At 44.1% G+C, this 21,522-nt stretch overlaps 1 protein-coding gene across 16 annotated transcripts in view; it reads right to left on the bottom strand.

Annotated features, from left to right (window-relative positions):
• The window catches only part of AGBL2 (AGBL carboxypeptidase 2), a 73,492-nt gene extending 51,992 nt beyond the window's left edge, over nt 1–21,500 (bottom strand). For 8 of the 16 annotated variants that reach the window (XR_011968895.1, XM_072617528.1, XM_072617529.1 and 5 more), the window contains exons 1-5: nt 20,480–20,719; nt 19,956–20,065; nt 18,896–18,959; nt 4,816–4,950; nt 3,106–3,204 (exon numbers count right to left, since the gene is read on the bottom strand). Coding sequence is in view for 15 of the 16 variants with exons in the window: in XM_072617528.1 (XP_072473629.1) it covers nt 3,106–3,204; nt 4,816–4,950; nt 18,896–18,959; nt 19,956–19,988 (331 nt within the window). In the remaining variant the exon portion in view is untranslated. Of the gene's footprint in view, nt 1–3,105; nt 3,205–4,815; nt 4,951–18,895; nt 18,960–19,955; nt 20,082–20,476; nt 20,721–21,012 lie in introns of those variants that run through there. The other 8 variants (XM_072617522.1, XM_072617527.1, XM_072617530.1 and 5 more) reach the window with 5 other exon arrangements.
• Nucleotides 21,501–21,522: the final 22 nt, after the last annotated feature.

Here is a 21,522-nt window from a genome sequence, read left to right as displayed (position 1 = left end):
AAAACTCTCGCACACTGTGATCATTGCTATGCACAGTGTTCTCCTGGTTCTGCTCCTTTTTCTCAGCATCAGATCATATAAGTCTTTCCAGGCTTTTCTGAAGTCTTCTTGTTCATCATTTCTTATGGCACAATAATATTCCATTACATTCATATACCATAATTTATTCAGCCATTCCCCAATGGATGGACATCCCCTTGATTTCCAGTTTTTGGCCACTACAAAAAGTGCTGCTATAAATATTTTTGTACATATTGGACCCTTTCCCATTTTTATAATCTCTTGGGGATACAGTCCTAGAAGTGATATTGCTGGGTCAAAGGGTATGCACATTTTTGTAGCCCTTTGGGCATAGTTCCAAACTGCTCTCCAGAATGGTTGTATCAGTTCATAGCTCCACCAACAATGAATTAGTGTTCCAACTCTCCCACATCCTCTCCAACATTTATCATTTTCCTGTTCTGTCATGTTTGCCAATCTAATTGGTGGGATGTGGAACCTCAGAGTTGTTTTGATTTGCATCTCTCTAATCAAAAGTGATTTAGAGTATTTTTTCATATGATTATAGATATCTTTAATTTCTTCCTCTGAAAATTGCCTGTTCATATCCTTTGACCATTTACCAACTGGGGAATGACTTGTATTGTTGTATATTTGACTCAGTTCTCTATATATTCTAGAAATGAGGCCTTTATCCTCAAGATTAGCTATAAAATTTTTTTCCCCAACATACTACATCCCTCCAAATTTTGGTTGCATTGGGTTTGGTTGTACAAAAACTTTTCAGTTTAATGTATTCAAAATTTTCCATCTTGGACTTCATAATGCTTTCTATCTCTTCTTTAGCCAAAAATTCTTCCCTTCTCCATAAATCTGATAAATACACTATCCCTTGCTCCTCCAGTTTGCCCATGATATCAATCTTTATACCTAGATCACGTACCCATTTGGACTTTATTCTTGTGTAGGGTGTCAGGCATGCGTCTATGCCTAGTTTCCAACACATTGTTATCCAGTTTTCCCAGCAATTATTGTCAAACAGTGAGTTCTTATCCCAGAAGCTGGGGTCCTTGGGTTTATCAAACAGGAGATTGCTATATTCATTGCCTACTGTGTCTTGAGTACTTAGCTGATTCCATTTCTCTACCCTTCTGTTTCTTAGCCAATACCAAGTGGTTTTGATAATTGCTGCTTAATAATACAGTCTGAGATCTGGTAGCGCTAAGCCACCTTCCCTAGCATTTCTTTTCATTAGTCTCTTTGATATTCTGGACCTTTTGTTCTTCCAGATGGATTTTGATATGATTTTATCCAGCTCTAGAAAATAATTATCTGATAGTTTCATTGGTATGGCACTAAATAAGTAAATTAATTTAGGTAGAATTGTCATTTTTATTATATTGGCTTGGCCTACCCATGAGCAACTGATGTTTTTCCACTTACTTAGATCTGGCTTTTTTTGTGCAAAAAGTGTCTTGTAATTGTGTTCATATTGGGTTTGTTTTGGCAGGTAAACTTCCAAATATTTTATAGTGTCTACCCTAGCTTTAAATGGGATTTCTCTTTCTATCTCTTGCTGTTGGACTTTGTTGCTAACATATATGAACGCAGAAGATTTGTGCGGGTTTATTTTGTAACCTGCAACTTTGCCAAAGTTATTTATTACTTCAAGTAGTTTTTTACTTGATTCTCTAGGATTCTCTAAGTATATCATCATATCATCTACAAAGAGTGATAACTTAGTTTCTTCTTTGCCTCTTCTTATTCCTTCAATTTGTTTATCTTGTCTAACTGCTACAGCTAACATTTCTAGTATCATATTGAATAACAGTGGTGATAATGGACATCCTTGTTTCACCCCTGATCTTACTGGAAATGCATCTAGCTTATATAATGCATGTAATGCTTGCTGAAGGTTTTAGGTAGATACTGCTTATTATTTTATGGAAAGTTCCCTTTACTCCTATTGTTCTCCAGTGTTTTGTTTTTAATAGGAAGGGGTGTTGTATTTTGTCAAAAAACTTAGCTCTTCTTAGCAATACAAGGATCTAAGACAACTCCAAAAGACTCATGATGGAAAATGCTGTTCACATCCTGGAAAAGCACTTGGGAGTCTGAATGCAGAGAGAAGCAGACTATTTGCTCTTTGTTTTTGTTTTTTATTTCTTGTGGCTTCTCCCATTCATTTTAATTCCTCTTTACAACTTGACTGATGTGAAAATATGTTTAATAAGAATGTACATGTAGAGCTTTTATCAGATTGCACACTGTCTTGGGGAGGGGGAAGGGAGGGAGGGGGAGGAAATTGTAAAATTCAAAAGCTTATGGAAATGAATGTTGAAAATTAAAATTAAATTAGTTAATTTTTAAAAAGAGAACTTATTAATTTAAAAAAGAATCTATATTAAAAATTTCTGCCATTAAAAATATAGCTACCCACTGGACAAGTCACACAGGCCATATCCTATTGTATACTGCCTCTCCTGCCTAAGCAGAGATGAAAGATAAACAAGGTACTGTTCAGTGGAAGGAAGAATGGTTCTGGAGTCAGAGATCTTAGGTTCAAATCTCTCCTCGGATCTCTACTAAAACTGCTTGACCTTAGGCAGGTTACTTAATCTCTCTGGGCCTCAGTTTCCTCTTCTGAAGTGTTAGAATGCTGCGGTCCTAAGGTGAGCCCTCATCAATGCTCGCTATCTTTGGTGACCCCTGCCATTCTCTACTTCTTCCTGTTCTCCTATGTCAGGTGCCCTGGGGTGAGATCCTGTCTCTACCCTAATCTGCCTGGTGGCAGCTTCCTGGAGTTTTAGCTTCCTCTTCTGTAAAATGGGGGTGATGATACCAGCGCCTTCTGCCAGCAGGGGTCACTGGGAGGAAAGTGCCCTGTCTACAGACATGAGGTCAGACCGCCTTCTTTTCTAATCCTTCTAACTGACTTTCTGGCCAATCAAAATAAGAAAAGATAGCAATAACCTCATTTATACTTTCAGCAAAACTTATTCACACTAATGCACATCTTCTTCTCCCCACTAGGAGTTACCTGAATGAATCTAAATATTATAAATTCAAGTTCAAGTTTTCTTCTAGCCAGACTGTTCAACTTACTGTCTTGGGAAAATGAAGATGATCCAGGCTTGAAGAACCATGTATTGGTTGTCTCCATGTGGGACACGAGCCCAGTCGTGGGGGAAGCACATGAGTTCCCTGGCACAGAGGATACAATCAAATTGAACAAGTTTTCAAGGGTTAAAGAAAGGTTATCTAATTCAACAGCCGCTCTAAACCAGCATCCCCTGCCCTTTTTTGAACTAAATGCAGCTCACGTACAGTAAAATTGTGACTGCCCAGGCTAATGGTGGAGAATAATGATAAAGACAACTACGAGCCAATGATGAAGCGATCATTTCACTGTCCTGCTCCCCTCCTTGGGTCTTTCCTTCTTGCTCACTAGTCTGGCATGGCTATTACTTTCAAACCTGTCTGGAATTCTTTTTCCAAGTTGAATTCCAAGGTTGAATTTCCAGGCTGTTGACCAGCACTGGCCTTATCAACTGCTAATCAATCACAAGCACATTATCAGGGCAGCTAGGTGGCGCAGTGGATAGAACACCAAGCCTGCAGTCAGAAAGACCTGAGTTCAAATCCAGCCTCAGACACTTACTAGCTGTGTGACCCTGGGCAAGTGACTTCATCCTGTTTGCCTCAGTTTCCTCATCTGTAAAATGAGCTGGAGGAGGAAATGGCAAACCACTCCAACATCTTTGCCAAGAAAATCCTTTATAGGGGTCATGAAGAGTTGGACACGACTGAAAAACAACTGAATATGTGCTAAGAACTGTGCTAGGCTGTGGGGATATGAAAAAGGACAAAAAAGTCTCTGCCCCCTAAGAGCTCCCATTCTAATGGGGAAAAATAACATGTACATAACATGTGGATACATACAGAAGAGACAGGAGGTAATCTCAGAGGGGAAGGTATGAGAAGCCAGGGGACAGTGAAAGGCCTCCTGTAGAAGGTAGAATTTGGGCCAAGTCTTGAAGGAAGTGCACAGATGTGAGTCAGAAGGGAGAAGGAAGAACCCTCCAAGCCCAGGGCAGAGAGAGCTAAAGTGAAGGGGGAGAGGACATGGAACAGAAAGTAGACCAGTGAAGGTGGAACACATGCTGAATGGAGGGGAACAGTAGAAGACGTCCAAAAATGCTGGCAGGGACCAGGTCGTGAAAATCCTTAAATGTGAAAAAGTCCCCTTCAGCAGCTGAGTGGAGATGGAATGGAGTGGGGAGGTCTGAATAAACTGTAGTATCTGAATATAATTAGGATATTATTTTGCTATAAGAAACGGTAAAATGGCTGGTTTCAGAGAACACTGGAAAGACCTGAATCTCAAACTGATGTAGTCTGAAGTGAAGGAACCCAGGTAAGGAATTTATACAATCATAATAACATTCTCAAGAAAACAATTCTGACTTAAGACACAGAGATGAATTCATATGTAGAATGAGAAACATATTTTTGAACATGGTCAATATGGAAAATTGTTTGCTTCGTAATTTGTAATATAAGTGTTACACTGACATAGTGTTCAAGAAGCTGGCATCACCTCTCTGTGTGGAAGGGCTGGGAGAGATACAAAGATAAACAGCCCTCTCGTAAACCCTGCTCCCCAAATTCTTGACAATGACAACCCAATAAGGGCCACTGCTGGAGCGGCAAGAGCAACTGGTCCTTAGGCCAGTTCTGCAGGCCCCAAAGGATGGTTCAGAGGCCCTCTACCTGCTGAGAGAGGCTTTGGCTCACTCACTCCTTACTACTTACATATTAGCTTCTCCTCTTGCAATGTATCCTGATTCAAATCATTTCTTTTCCGGAGATTCCCGTTGAACAGGCACTGAGGAGGCCTCTCCCACGCATCCTGATGTTTAGTAGCATTTGGTAAGCCATCACCTTGAGCTAAAAGCAAACGTTTAATTAAGGGGGCTGAAACACTCATGACATGACAGACTTAAGCTTAGTACGATGGAAATGGCCCTCCTATTGTTACCAGTAGAATTAAAGTCTTGCCAACATTCCAAATTGCAATCGCAGTCTTCATGGAATCATGTGGCAGAAGAAAAGGGAGCTGACATCTAAAGGTCAATCAACCTCAATTAATTTTTGATGATGGCCCTGTAGGGAGTGGATTAAATTAAAATACGGGTCACAAAAACAGAATGAGGCTCACTCTGTCATTCTAGAACCATAGGGACTTAGAGATCACAGAGATCAAAATTGTCTAACTTCTCCAACGTTGAATTTTCTCTACAATCTACCTGACAAGTGGTACCTACTCTCGTTCCCCACAGCAATTCCTCTTCCCTCACCTCCCTCCCCACTCTTACTCCTCTCAATAGCCATGCCCCTAGCTAAGAAGCCAGCCTCCTCTTCACTGAGGAAACAGCGGCCATTCTAGAGGTGCTTCCCTACTTCTGAATTTCTATGGGTTCAGTCTTTCTGTTCCTTGCCAAGGTTAATTCTTCTATTAGTGCTTTAAGTTCACTTCCTCCAGGGATTTGCTCCAGTAGTGAATCCCTCTCTCCCGGTTCTTCAATCTTTACCCTGTTGGCTCCTTCTCATCTGGGTACAAATGGATTTTCCAACCCTAAAATAAAGAACCTCTTTATCATCCCACCTTTCCTTTTCACTGCCAAATCTGATTCCACCAATTCCTCAATATCACCCACTCCCCAAATCTCTTAAACTCTCTGGCTTTGGGACCCATCATTCTATGAAAACTGCCGTCTCAAAGGGCAGTTACATGCAGATAAGTCAGAAATCTACGTCTGTAGCCCTGTAGAAAAGAATATCCAATTCCATACAGAATCCTTCCACCTGAATCTCCCAGTGGAATTTCCCTGTAGCCAAATCTAAAGGCCTGTTCTCAATCACCTTCCTTGAGCTCTCTTCACAGAGATAACACACTTCGAACAACTCCCCCAGTGTCTTTGGCTGGCTTCTCTTCCTCTTCATGACCAAAGTTTGATCCCTGGTGATCACAACCTTGCCTGTGGTTTCAACTATCATCTCTCTCATAGGAGAACTAAGTCCACAACTACAGCTCATAACCACCTTGCTGTGTTAAAGACCAACACTGCAAACTGCTTACAGGAATGTCCCACTGACACTGAAAATTAAGCATGTCCCAAATGGAACACAATCCTCCCCAAAACCTGTTCTCCTTAATTTTCCAGTTTTGTTAACTGCACCATCACTCCCCATTGCCTATATTCAGAACTTGTTTTCTGTGACGTTTTCACCTTGCCTTCTCCAACCGATTAGTTGTCAGTCCTAAATGTTCTGACTTCATGGTTCATTCTGTTCTCTCCCCCATGTTACCTTCCTCATTATTCAGGGTTTCATCCAGACTATAGGGATGACCATCTATCTGGTCTTGCTGTCCCTAATCCCTTGGCCCTTCAATAAATCCTTCAGACTTCTGCTAGCCTTACCTTCCCCAATGATCCGAGAATGTCAATATTCTGCTTAACACAGTTGAATGGCTCCCTATCATTTATCAAAGGAAGATCAAATTCCTTAGCCTCATACTCAAGACTTTCCAGAATATGATGCCCCTCTACCTTTCTATGCTTGCCTCCCACTACTCCTCTGTACTATGCTAGTCCAGCCAAACTGGACTACTCCTTTATTCCCCCCATCCAGATCTCACCTCTAAGCCTTTGCTTGTTATGTTCTATATACATGAAATGCCCTTACCACCTCTGCCTCTTAAAACCTCACCGATGATTAATAGGACAAATTAGGTACACAACCTAAGGAAGCAAACAAGCATAGTACCATTAAGTTCAATAAGTCTCCCCAAATCTTGAAATAAGGATCTACACTATTTAACAAAAATGTCTGAGAAAACTGAAAAGCAGCCTGGTAGAAATTAGGTACAGACCAGCATCTCACACCAAATACCAAGATAAGCTCCAAAGAGATGTATGACTTAGACATAAAAGGTCACCTCATTAACATAATAAAGAAACAAAGAAGAAAATGACTTTTACAACTATGGATAGGTCCGTGACTAAACAGAGGACAGACAAAATCATAAGATAAAATGAACGATTCTAATTGCCCACAATTAAACATATTTTGCACAAACAAAATCAATGCAGGTAAAATTTGAAGGAAAACAGTTAATTGGGGAAATATATAGGTATGTATGTGTATATCTACATATATTTATCATAGGCATGTGTATATATGTATGTGTGTATATGTGTATGTATGTTTGTATATATATATATATATATATATATATATACACACACACAGACTATACACACACACACACACACATTCAAAAGAAGAAATCCAAATTGTTAACAACCATATAAAAAAATGCTCCAAATCACTAATAATCAACAAAATATAAATGAAAATAATTATGACTTTCAACCTCACAACCATCCAATTGACAAAGATGACAAAAATGGAAAATTACAATTACTGAGGAACTAGGTTGCTTCAAGAAAACGGTGAAGCTGTGACCTGGTACATTCTTTGGAACTGTCATTCTGGAAAGCAATTTGGAATTTAGCAAAATCACTAAAGTATATATATTCTCTGACCCAAGAATACCACTAGTAGGCTTATACCCCAAAAAGACCAAAGGAAAGGGGAAAGGATCCATATGTATAAAAATATGGTAGCTTTTTTTTTTTATAATAGCAAAGAACTGAAAACTAAGAGGGTGACCTTCAACTGAAGAATGGATAAAAAAAATCATGGGTATGAATATAATGAAAAATTACTGTATTGTAAGAAATAATGCAAGAAACCATTTCAGAAAAATCCAGGAAGACCTCGGAGTGAAGTTAGAGACCAAGAAATGTCTACAGTAACAACAATATTGTAAAGAAAAACAACTCTGAAAAGCTTAAGAATTCTGACTAATCAACAGCTAAGCCCAGTCCCGAGCACTGGTGATGACGCACACTGCTCCCCTCCTGAAGGAGAGCAGATGAACTTCAGGTGCAGAATTTTCACACATTTTCAACTAGAGACAATGCTGGAATTTGTTTTTTGATTGCATGTTTGTTACAAAGGCTTTTCTTTTTCTTTTTTTTTTCATAGGAAGAAAGGTAAGAAAGAGGGAGAGTTGGCACAGGAATGCCTCCTGCCCTCAAAGGAAAAAGAAAGAGAATTTAAGTATTTTTTTTTAATGCACAGAAGACACAGAAAGACCAGAGGAATTACAGACAGGAGGACAGCTTGGAAGATAACATGAAATTCCACAGGTAGGTAGATAGGTAAGAGACACAATACACACATATATACACATACATAAGGGTGTAGATAGCTAGCTATTCAGGACAGAGATTTATAGTTGTTATTTCACATGCAGTCTTTTTCCTGTCCTACGATGTACAGGGAAATCTTTCTTTGGTTTGGCTTTTCCTCAGTTGCCAAGTCCTTTAGGGAAACTTATTTGATTCCTTCAGCCAAAGACAACCCTTCCTTCCCACCCTGAATAGCCAAGTCAGCATGCATTATTAAGTGCCTACTGAAAGCCAGGCACTGTGTAAGTGTTGGGGATACAAAGAAAAGCCAAACACAGTCCCAGTTCTCTAGAAGCCCACAGGTCGATGGGCAGGATGCCATGCGCAGACAGCTGTGTGCAACAAGATATGGACAGGTAAAGGTGGGGATAACCTGAGAAGGAAGCACCAAGCTTGAGGGAAAGGCTTCTGGCAGATGCCAAGAGGTGGGGGGAAGAGGAGGAAGAACGTTCTAGACATGGGCATGGCCAGCCAGTGAACATGCACAGGTGCCACGAGACACTGACATGGGTGAGGAGGAGCAAACAGGCCTGGATCGCTGGATCACAGAGTATGTGGAGGGGTGTAAGGTGTAAGAAGACTAGAAAGGTAGCATGTGGCCAGCTAATGAAGGTCTTTAAAAGACTAACAGGATTTTATATTTGACTCTGGAGGTAACTGGGAGCCACTGGAGTTCCATATAGAAACAATATTGGCTATTATAATTGATTGAATAACATTTGGTTTGGGCAGCTGGCTGTGTGACCCTGGGCAAGTCATTTCACCCAGTTTGTCTCAGTTTCCTCATCTGTAAAATAAGCTGAAGAAGGAAATGGCAGAGCACTCCTGTCTCCTTGCCAAGGGGTCACAGAGTCAGACACAACTGAACAACAACAAATTTAGTTTGAAACTCTCTTATGTATTTGTTATGCATCTATCAGTAGAGAGGCAATGTGGGAGAGCACAGAGAACACTGGCTCTGTAATCAGCAAACCTGGGTTCAAATCCTGCCTCATTTACTACCTTTGTGATCTTGGGCCACTCACTTGACATCTGTGCTTATCTGTTTTAAGAGTGGCACCAGTTCAGAGAGGCCTGGAAAGACTTACATGAACTGATGCTGAGCAGAAGGAGAACTTTGTGCACAGCAACAACCACAGTGTGTGATGAATTTTTCTGGTAGACTTAGTACTTCACTGCAATGCAAGGACCTAAAAAATTTCCAATGGACTTTTGAGGCAAAATGCCTTCCACATCCAGAGAAAGAACTTTGGAATTTGATCACAGAATGAAGCAAACCATTTTCTTTTGTAATATGTTTTATTTTGTATTATGATTTCTTCCATTCATTTTAATTCTTCAATGTAGCATGACTAAGGTGAAAATGTACTTAATGGGAATGTATGTGGAGAACCTATGTAAAATTGTATGCTGTCCCTAGGAGGGAGTGGGGAGGGAGGGGGGAAAGAGGGGTGATAACGTTAAATATAAAATTTTGGAATAATCTCTTTGTTCTCTCTGAAGCAAACTCAGAGAGTTTCTCTCCTTTGTCAACAAGGCCAGCCAGGGCCGACTCTGCATTCCTTGAGAGACCTTTGACCTGGGACACTGTCTTGAATAATGGGACATTTTCCATATCTTATGTTAATGGTAAAGAAAACACAGACATCTTAGGTCGTAATTTCTATTGCACTTTGTTTACCCTTTCCTATGTCAGTTATCTGTTTAGGGCAGGAAGCCTGCCACTCACTAGTGGTGGGATTTCCTTCTTTATCACCGAGACACATGTTTACCCAGCTGGAATCCCAAGGCCTGACCAACATTACTTTGTTAATTGTCTTGTCTTTCTAAATTTATGATTTGTTCAACTAGGAGAGCTCCTTTCTCACGGCAAAATGTATATAGGCCAGAAGATTTCTGCACTGGGTAGCCAGAACATTTCTGGCTCCATACTGCATTATGTTACCGTTGTCTTTAATAGGGAATTGATCAATTAATTAATTAAATCATAAAATGTATGCATTTGGCCTATTGCCTTTTCTCTCTAACTAAGTTTTAAGGTCAACAGGGGAAAGGAGGGAAAAAATCTAAGATATGTGGAAGTGATTGTAGAACACTGAAAACAAATAAAATAACTTAATTTAAAAATGTTACAAAGAAAAAAGAAAATGAACAGGAAAACCTGTTCAAGATTTAAAAAAAAGAGTGGCAACTGTTCAGTTGTTTTCAATAATGTCTGACTCTGTGACCCCATTTGGGGTTTTCTTGGCAAAGATACATTTGTCATTTCCCTTTCCAGTTCATTTTACAGGTGAGGAAACTGAGGCAAACAAGGTGAAGTGACTTGCCCAGGGTCACATGGCTAATAAGTGTCTGAGGGCAGATCTGAACTCAAGGAGATGAGTCCTCCTGATTCCAGGTCCACTCTACCCTCTGTGCCACCTGGCTGCTGGAGAGTGGCAGGGGCATCCCCCCAGATGCCATGTCCTGATACATTTATCAGATGAGAATACATCTCAGCTGAGGGCAGGGCCCAGGGTTTTGCCTTTCTCTGCCTCCCCAGGGTCTGGCACACAGTAAACCCTTGTAGATAATGCTGATGATCGCGCTCTAGGCAGGTCCAATGAGAAGTCTGTTTCTATTGGCTCCCGGACTTCGTTACTTCCTCTGGGGCTTGCACAAAGTCAGGAGCACTTTCAGAACGCAGGAAGTCTGAGCTGATGACTAGAGAGAGAACATTCTAGCCAAACCCAAGAAGGAACTGCAAGGGAGGAGGAGGAAGTGGGAAGCAGCACCTAGGCCCCTCCGCCCGCATCTTGGCTGGAGCATGACCTTGGGAACTCTGAAGGGTCCAGAAGATTCTGGACTTCATATCAGAGTTCCAGCAGCCCCCCTGGACCAACTGGCGGCACTGTCTGCATTAGTGGCCAGGGTGGGCCAGACGCAGCTTCAAGGCTCTACAAAGAGCCCAGCAGAAAACAGAAAGGACTTCATATCCAGGAGGAACACCTTGAGGCCTCCAGCCAGGGGCCTTCCAGGAGTCCCATGAGCTCTCCAACCTGGAGCCCGCTTGCCCTGGGGCTCAGGACAGACTTGTGGAAAAGGGTCGAAGATGTGGGAGGGGGATTTTGTCCCAAACTATTGTATTCTACTCTTGCTGAAGCTAAGTCTGACTCCTTCCTAGACCGGGGACAAGGAGCCGCCTGGCTCTGAAGGCCTGGCCTACCTACGGAGTCAGTGTTGGGGAGGGATAGGCCTGCATGCTCTCTGAGGTCCCTTCTAGCTCTATGATCCTATATAGATAGCTGCCTATATGTTATTTCTTTAGGGGGGCACCGTGGATCATGCGCTGGGCCTGAGGTCAGGAAGACCTGAGTTCAAATCCAGTCCTCTAACACTTACTAGCAAGGAAACCCAGAGCAAGTCACTTAACCTGTGTCTGCCTCAACCGTGAGGTGTGGATGAGGATAACAGCCTCACCTACCTCCCACCGTTATTGTGAGGATCAAAGGAGATGATGAGGTGCTTGGGCCCTGGTCTCTGTGGGGGTCTCACACCCTCCTTCCAGCCCTCATCAGAGATATCTGTGAAGTGCCCAACATCGTGCCTGGCACACAGTAGGCATGATATAGTGGCTCAGTCCTTTCCCCTCTTTTCCTCTACATATTGTACTGTAAACTCGATGAGGACAGAGATTGTGTTTCACTCAATGTTTATTCTAATATAATGCTCTACACACAGGAGACATTTAAAAGGATTTGCTGAAGTTAAAAATGGTCATTCAGAACTGTTTGTGCCAGTCTTCATGATGCCAGGGAGCTCAGCACTTCTGAAAGCAGCCTGTTCTATACTGGGATCACACTAAATAGGATGTTTTTCCTTACAGTAAGTAACTGATGAAAGCTGGCTGAGAAAGGGCAAAGTCCTGAGTCCGTAAGCCCATCCCTAGAGACCTATAGCGGACTACAGAACAAATCAAGATACAATACCGAATTGGTCGGTAGTTATGTCTTTCCACAGGTAGAAAGAAAATGATTCACAGGAAATCTCTGTCTCCCCACCTGTCTTTTCTGTCCAACCCTCCCTCTCCCCCTCTTCTTTCTATCCCCAGCCTTTCTTCCTCCTTTTCCTTACTGTCTCCTGCTTGCTTCTCCTTCCCCCTTTCTCTCAGGCCAAATGTCTTTCCCATCTCCATGGTCTGTTAGACACCACCAAATAGGAAACCCCCTATTAAAAAAACTTGAAGCTCTAGGAGGCCCCTCCCCAGATTTTACTCTTTTCAGACAAAACCACTCAAAATTGGGGGCTGAGGGTGAAGTGCAGAAGCCAGAAGCAGAGGAGATGGCTAAGGTCAACCTGGGGTCAGAGGGTCACAGGTGGAGAAAAAGTCTTCTCACACACCAATGAATAAAAGGATGGCGGGCCAGACTGTATTTGATTTTACTTGCCTAGAAAGATTTTTAAGAGTACAGACTTATAGAGAAACATTTTAAACCTTTGGAGGGCATCCTTAAATGCATATAGTCCGTTTATTTACAGTTATTCAATCAATCAAATCAATATAACTAGTCTAAGAAGGAGTCAAGTGGAAAAAATTTTGTGTGAAAGAGGTATGATAAAAATCTGATATGCAAGATCTACGGAGGAGTGACACAGATATATCAGACGTAAGAGCCACTCCCCAAAAGATAAAGTGGTTAAAAGTTTTCAGAATGAATGCAAAACATTGACAGCTAGATGAAAAAATGCTTTAAGTCACTAACATTTAAAATGCTACTTAATCAAGGACATCCTTGGTGAGGAATGAAGGTGGGATATTTCATGTGATATTCCAGATGTTTACAAACATCACAGAATTGAAAGAGATGGAGAACGTAAGATCCCATGGTGCCCACTGTTTGTGGACTCCAAAAAAGCATTTGATTTGGTAAAACAAAATGCTGCCTTAAAGGCTCCCCTTCAACAGGGCATCTTACATACGTCAACGGTATACAAGATTTTGGCAGAAATAACTTGCTTGATGACACTCTGGTCATTAATACAAAAGAATCCTACCCAGTAGAATCAAAGGCTGTTTTACAGGCTCTTTTACAACAGAGTTCCTCATTTGTACAGCAAGATCATTAAAATTACCTCAAAAGATGTAACAACAGAAAAATCTCTACTTAATAACTCTCTGATCATAAACATACGGCAAAGCAGACAACAGGGAGATGTGTATTTGACAAAAGTATCTACCACTGTGATAGAAGAGGGCCAGCGTAAGGCCAAGGTCAAGGAATCCAAGGAAGGTGAGGGCCTCCAAATGCTCCTCATTGTAGAGACAATGTGTTGACTGTATCAAATCTCAAGTGACTGCAGAACCTTCTATTAGAAATCTATTGTCATTCAAAGAATTTTGGCTTGCTCATCCACACAGGAAAGACCATACGGATGAAAAATGTCTATAGCTCAGATACCACTGGTTAGTGCTTGTTCTTTGTACTAGGAGAGGACCAAAATGACGTCACTATGTTGAACACAAACTCAAGAGGCTCTGACACAAGTCAGGCACAAATAGTCTGTCTGAGCATTTGGGATGTCTCTAGATATGCGCATCTCACATTTCTTTTGAGATACTGCAATTGTTTTGCCCATAGAGAATAGTGCCTTCTTTGATTGCGGGCATGCCTTGTTGAGTGGTCCTGTGCCAGTGTCTCCCATGTCTCACAATCAATTTCAGAGTTCTTCAGAGAGACCTTGAAAGTGTCTTAATGCTTCTTCTGGCCTTTGGGTGAGCTCTTGCCTTGTGTGAGTTCTCTATATAATAGTCCTTTAGACCAGCACTTCTTAAACTGTGGGTCGTGACCCCATATAGGGTTGTGAAAAATTTGGCAACGGTAAAAGGTTTCTGAACACACAACCCAAAATTAATGAAAAATCAAATGTGTGAATGAATCTGAGGTGTTTCAGGTGTTTGCCTGTGTTGTATCCTGCAACTTCCCTGCAGCCTTGGTTCTGAATACATAGCATTCACATTTTGCATTTCTCATGCCCTTAGGTCAAGCAATACCAACCAACACTTCCCTAAACCTTAAAAGGGATCACAGGTGGAAAAAGTTTAAGAAGACGTGCCTTAGACAGATATACATTTGGCATTCCAACGAGGACTTCCTAAGACAATTCAAATGGAAGTGATTCAGTTTCCTGGCATGATGCTGGTATACTGTCCAGGTTTCACAGGAATACAACAATGAAGTCAGCACAACAGCTCTAGAAACCTTCTGCTGATAGGTAGCCTAATACGTCTTCTCTCCCACATTTTCTTTCAAAGCCTCCCAAACACTGAGTTAGCTCTGGAAATGTGTATGTCAGCTTCATCATCTATGTCTACATCCCTGGAAGGTATACTGCCAAGGTAAACGAATTTATGCACAGTATTCAAAATTTCTCCATTTGCTGTAACCAATGGTTCCACTTACAGATGGTGTGGTGTTGACTGGGGGAGAACCTCTGTCTTCTTGTTGTTAACTGTTAGGACAAAATTAGTATAAGCAGCAGAGAATCAATCCATACTCTGTTGTATCTCAGCCTCAGAGGCTGCACTGAGTGCACACCAACTCTCCCTCCACTCTAGTCTTGGCTTGTAGCCTTTTCAACTTAAATAATTTACCATCAGTGCAGCAGCTCACCCTGATGTTATTTTCATCCTTGATGAAAGGTATCTGACAACAATGCCGAAAACGTCATACTAAAAAATACGGGACCAAGCACACACCCCTGCTTCACTCCATTGGTCACTGGAGAAGCACAAGTGCATTGTCTGTTATCTACAACCTATGCAAACATGCTGTTAGGAAACTGGCATATGATACTTACTGAAAAACTTCTCTGGGTAACCAGATTTTGCCATGATCTTCCACAAGACCTCACAAAGGCTTCAGTCAGATCGACAAACATGGTATAAAGATTCTAGCTGCTCCTGGACAACCCTGGAGCTGTCGGCAGCAAGCACCACATACACCTTTCCTTGGCCCTTTCTAAAGCCACGCTGGTTCTCTGGTAGGTGATCATCTTCCAGGTGAAGGATCAGCCAATTAAGGACGACTCTGGCAAGAATCTTGCCAGCAAGGTCTAAGAAAGAGGACAACCCCTCACCCCCCAACCCACCCCCCTTGATTATCACAGGACAATCTATTTCTTTTTCTTTTATAGAGATGAACAATGGTGGTGTCCTTGAGCTTCTGGGGGACAGCCTCCTTTTGCCATATAACCCAGAAGATTTCAGTCAGCTTTTCTACAAGCACTGGATCCCTCTGTCTTTAAATTTCAGCTGGACTAGAATCAGCATCAAGCACTTTGCCACACGAGAGGAACCTAACGGCATTCAAAATCTCTTCTGTTGGAAGGTCAGTTAGGGAGGGACTGACTTCAATCTAAGGTTCAACAATGGTTAATGAAGGTTTGTTGAAAAATGCTATGGAAGTGTTCTGTCCATCTCTCCAAGATTGTGTCCTCGTACTAATCAATGTGGTTCCATTGGCTCTGAGTAGTTGAGATGCACTATAGATCTCTGGCCCATAAATAGCCTTTGGGGCATCATAAAAGCACTTTGGATTGTTACTATCTGCATAAAACTGAATTTCATTGGTCTTCTTACTGAGTCACAAATTACATTTTACTTTGGATGGAGTTAAACGCTGCCTTCTTAGAGATGGACAAACTAAACTGCTGGTAAACCCCGTGGAATTCTTGTTTTTCTTTTAGCAGCTTCTGATTTTCCCCATTCATATTTGGGTATATTTGGTACAGACAATACAGAGAGACACTGAACTGGACCTAGAGTCAGAGAGGAGAAGGAGAAGAACAGGTTGGATTGCTTCTGGGCAGCAGTGAAGTCTTGGTACTCACCCCAAGTTCCCTATAATAGCCAAGGCCTATCTTTTCAATACAAACATTTTACTGGTGTTGGTATAAGGTACTAAGACCTTGGATACTGCTGCTCAACACTAGCATCACCCAAAGAGCAACAGGAAGGTACACGGCGGTGAAAGCATGCTGCAATGAGGTGTTCTGAAGGAGGACAGGAGTAAGGATGTGATCAAGGAATAGTATGACAGAAAGATGGGCTGATCACATGGTGAGAGTGAGAAAGCACAGGTGATGTCTGGAGTGCTGCTCTGGCATCCTCTTGATATTGGGAGAAAGGGAAGAAGGCCTCCAGCAACACTGCAAAGAGCCCTTGGGGTGAACTTTTGAGAGGACATATACAGGGAGGAATTCCCTATAGACGGTGAAGTCCTCTAGATATCTGTTTTCAGATAACATTGTGGTGATTCACATAGCTTCAAACAGAGCGTGCTCTCCTGGATGACGTCTACATCTATTCAAACAGTCTGGCCTGACTGTTCACGCTGGAAAACCAAGAATGTCTATTGTCCATATTCCCATCCTCTCTTTAGACTACATGTTACAATATAATAGGAAGACAGTACTTCAGTCTTAATTCTTTGGTCCCATCTAAACAGAAAATCTTGTCAATACTTAATCACTGCCTTAGTCTAAAATACTAAGAGAAGGAAGAAGTCCTTGATTAATTTAGTGAACAGAAGTAGCTAGCCCTTTGGTCAGGTGGTGAGGAGAATTTGCAGTGGAAATAACCAAAAAGAGATTTCTGACTCGTCATCCACTTCAGATGGGTGCCTTGGGACCAGAAGAGGAGAGTCTATCCTAGGAGGAGATCAGGCTGGCTTACATGGAAAAAATCACCAAGTTCTTTTACTGAGTTTAAATTTCTTTGTGAGACAAAAACCCATCATTTGAATAACAATGTTATTACGGTATTATACTAATAACAACGATAGCCTACGTCTCTGAGTCATAGGATATTAAGGTTTCTGACAAAGTGAAAAGAGCTACTACTCAGATGGCAATGGATGGGCACCTACTGGGAACCGAAATGCAAATGGGGAACAATGACGGAGGACAGGAGGAAAGCATGCCATTAGCTAACGGTGTGAGTGAAAAAGACAACTGCTTGGCGAGGATGTACTCCATCAAGATCTTCACTGTGTAAGGGGAAACCAAGGGAGGCCGAATTTGTTAGGTTGGTCAACTGTGACAAATTTATGGGAGAACTTGAACAAGAGTTCCACAGGCTGGGCGCAGGTGTGGGCATGACCACTGGAGAGCACAACCATTCCACGCACTCACAAATCCACCTGAGTATTTGGGTATCTGTATGTAGTGTGCACAGTCTTTCTCCAAAGTCTCACCATGGCATGAAGGTGCTGCCGTGGGAATGAGCATGGCATAGTGCACCGGACACTGGGCTTGGAGTCACAAAGAGCTGGGTTCAAAGTCTCCCTCAAACATTTACTAGCTGTGTCATTCTTCAGGGGCTGAGCTTCTTCATATGTAAAGTGAAGGGATCAGACCGGAGGGCCTTTTGGCTCTTCCATTTCTACATCGATGGACTACTGGGGAAGGCTCTGTCTGAGACAGAGGACAGGCAGAACTGGACAATCCTCTGCCCCCTTCTTTAGGTCACATACCCTCTAACCAGAGGCATCCCACAGGGTTCTGTCTTGGCCCCTCTTCTCTGGTCCCTATATACCAAACCTCACTGGGGGAGCTCATCATCTCCCGCAGCTTTAATTACCATCTCTACGCTGACAATTTCTCCCCAATCCCTCTGCTGGTCTCCAATCTCGCATCTCTAACTGTCTATCAGACTGGATATCCAGTAGACATCTTAAACTTAACATGTCCAAAAATTATCATTTCCTCTAAATCCTACCGCACTTTAAATTTCCCCATTGCTGTTGAGAGCAACACCATCCTCCCAGACCCTCAAGCTCACAACGTAGAAGTCATCCTGTATCCCACTTAAAGTGCATGAGATTTCAATTGAGAAGTTTGGAGATCTTCCAGATGCTCGGGTCCAACCCAGAGAAACCACAGGACACAAAGAGCTCATGGAAAACCTTGGACCGGAGACTTGGTCTCCTGACTTTCCTGTGCTTTTTTCTTCTCTCTGTCAATCAACCAATAAACAAACCAGTCTCTGGCCAGTGAAAAGGTGACATTATTCTAGAATATATCTGAAAGCAATTGTTATTCCCATATTAATCCTCACAACCACATTATCTCATTCATTCCCATCTCATTCATATCCTCTAGAAATGAGCATTTGGTATAGCCTGTGTCCCAGCTTATCAAACTTTTAATGGCTAGTAGGATTTTCTCAAAAGTTGTTAACAAGCAAGGTACTCAAATGTAAGAACATTTGTAAGAATTTATATTTTTGAATACAAAAAGGGTGCGCTATTGGCAGCCCCACTGTCCTACGTATCAGCAGGCATAACAGCAGGCATTGGGCAATTCAACAAATGTTTGAATTGAATTCAATTGAATTTTTGGAGGTGTGTCTTCACTTTTCAACCTTATCTGTGAGTAAGAACCTGTGGCAGCTCCCTTGACCATGCTTTTCTCTCTAGGTGCTGGATGGGACTGCCACCTTTTGGGCATATAATGAATGAATGACAGTGTACAACACTTAGGGATGGTGAGAAGGCTCTGCTCAATGAGCCCTGACAAGCTTTATTTCCTACCTTTGAAGTATCCATAATACTGAAGATGATGGTTCATAAAGGCATCATAAGGATCTTTGAAATTCTAGGAAAGGAAAGGACACCTAGGTCAGGCAGTTTCCTTCTCATGAGGGCAAGTGTTTAAAGAAGTTATGTACGACTAAGGCAGTCGGGGCAATGAACACAGAGAGTCTGGGTCAAAAGATGGGGTCCCTGCTCTCACTCATGATTGTAAGCACCTCCCATCTAGGAAAGGCAGAGGACCTTAGCTGGTGAGGAGATGATAATAGTAAATATTGTTCACAGCACTGCTTGGGGTAGTTGTGAAGATTAAATAATGTCTGTAAAGAGCTTGGGTGGATAGAGGGCTGGGCCTGGAGTCAGGAAGATCTGAGTTCAAATCTGACCACAGACACTTACTAGCTGTATGAACCTGGGCAAGCCACTTAACCTCTGTTTTCCTTAATCCATCGGAGAAGGAAATGGCAAAATGAGCCAGTATCTTTGCCAAGAAAATCCCATGGCAGTCGATTAGAACACACCACTTCATATTTTTCAGGAACCTCCTCTGATCTGCTTTTTGGACTCCGATGTTCATGTAGTATTTCTTTCTCAAAACCTTAAACCCAACTCACTGTGAAGCTCATAGACTGGACCACCATAGGTCCCTGCCCAAGCTCCACTTAATGGCTGTACTTTGGGCTCTCCTGGCTTAGAGCAATGTCAATAAAAACTGTCTCTGGAACAGCAACCCTGAGGGTCTTCCCTTTCCAGATTGATTCTGGAGCGCCCCCCCCCCACTTTTCTTTCTAATTAAAGAGGCTACTCCTTGACTCTTTTTTCTAAAGATGCCTATTCGTTGAATGGGCATTACCTCACTCAACGTGAGAACCTAAAAGGGCCGTGGTCTCCCTTTGCATCCGGAGCCATCTCTCGGTGTCCTGATAAATGGGCCCAGATGGCTCCGCAGCACAAAGTCACGTCATCGTTGGCTGATGTCACCGTCCTCCTCCAGAAGGAAGGACAAACAGGACGGCCGCATCACAGCCAGGACTCCAGTCCCAAGGCTGGGGGCACTCACCTGCTTGACCTCCCTGGCTCTTACTGGATACATGGTATCTTGTCTCCAGCTCCAGACTAGTCACGCCAGGGGATCCGGCCTTCCATCCCAAGCTTCCAAGTAGGCAGCTCCTTGTTATGAAAAGAGCTACAGTGCCGACACATGACAACCCGAACCCACGACTCCCTTTTCTGGCCACCCCTCACCCCCCATTCCTTCTGAGTTTAGGAAAACACGGGGTGCCCCAGGATGCGGCAAGGCTGGGACACCCCCTAACATGGCTGTGGGTGGGGAGGAAAAGCATGCGCCTGCCCCGCTCCCACCAGAGCCCTGAGCCCCCAGTCCATTTCCCCACCTCACCGCTAGGGAAGAGATGGGGGGCGGGGGGCAGGAGGGGATACACGTGATGGGGAGCAGGAAGGGCGGGAGGATGGGAGGAGGCTCCGGATCAAGGGGGCACGCAGTCAGGTTGAAACCGAGACCCCACATCTGGAATCTGGACCCGGGGCCCTGGGTTCGAATCCCGACGCTGCCCCACTTACTACCTGTGTAACCTTGGGCAAGTCCCTGGCCCTCTCTGGGCCTCAGTCTCCCCATCTGTAACATGGGGCAAGCTCTCTGAGCTCCCTCGCAGCCCTAGCCCTTGGGTGGCCCAGGCTCTGCGAGGGCTTCGTGCAGGAGACCCCGGGTTCCGCCCCTGGCACCGGAGGCTCCCGGACCCCAGCGCTGAACCCCGAACCAACACCCAGAATTGCCCGGCAACGGCGCGGCGAGCCCGGAAGCACAAGGCGCAGGCGCGCGCGCCGTTGCCGTGGGAACCCAAGGGAGCGTCCTCCGGGCCCCGCCCCCTCGTGCTGGGATTGGTGAGGGCGGCGGCGGCAGGCCGCCGTGCGCGGGGCACGCCGGGAGATTTGAATGGAGGGGGCGGGCGCGGCGGCCTGAGGCCCGGCTCGTTGGCTCGCCGTGCGTTCACCGAGGCTCCGAGCAGCCCGTAGCGGCCCCCCGCCCCTCCCCGGCCTGGCGCCCGGGCCCGGGCCCTCCCGGGGGCCCCGTGTGCCCCGTGTGCCCGGGCGCTGACCCAGAGGAAAGCGGGAGCGAGAAGTCGGGCTCCGTTGGCGTCTGCCGGGGCGACGTTGGGTGTTGGCTTCCTCCAGCGGACCGCGAGGCATTGAGTGCCGAGGCTTCCTGCACGTGTCCGACGCCACGGCCCACGGGGGCCCACGGGAGCCCACGGGAGCCCACGGGGGCCTCGGACGCCCTCTGCCTCGGTCCGCTCCTTTAGCACATGAGGGAACTGAGGCTGCCCGGCCCTTCCTACGGGGCGCACGGTCCGAGAGGGGCCCCTCCCCCACCCAGGGGGGTCCCTAGGGGCCCTGCCGCCCTATGGCAGGTGAGCAGCGCCCAGCCCCTCCCCAAGTTGTTAATACAGAAGCCCCGTTCTTCACGGCCAGGCCTCTGCGGTTGGCCCGAGCATCCTTCTGTCAACATAGCAACATTGTTTCCACAGGGAAGAGCGCTCCGCATGGAAACAAGTGATTAGCAACTGTTGCACGCTGGGCAAGCCGGGCGAGCTGGGCACTGCTCGTCC

Source organism: Notamacropus eugenii, chromosome 6 (genome assembly GCF_028372415.1).
Source record: "Notamacropus eugenii isolate mMacEug1 chromosome 6, mMacEug1.pri_v2, whole genome shotgun sequence".
Classification (NCBI taxonomy): Eukaryota; Metazoa; Chordata; class Mammalia; order Diprotodontia; family Macropodidae; genus Notamacropus; species Notamacropus eugenii.
This window is presented reverse-complemented; position numbering and strand designations above follow the sequence as displayed.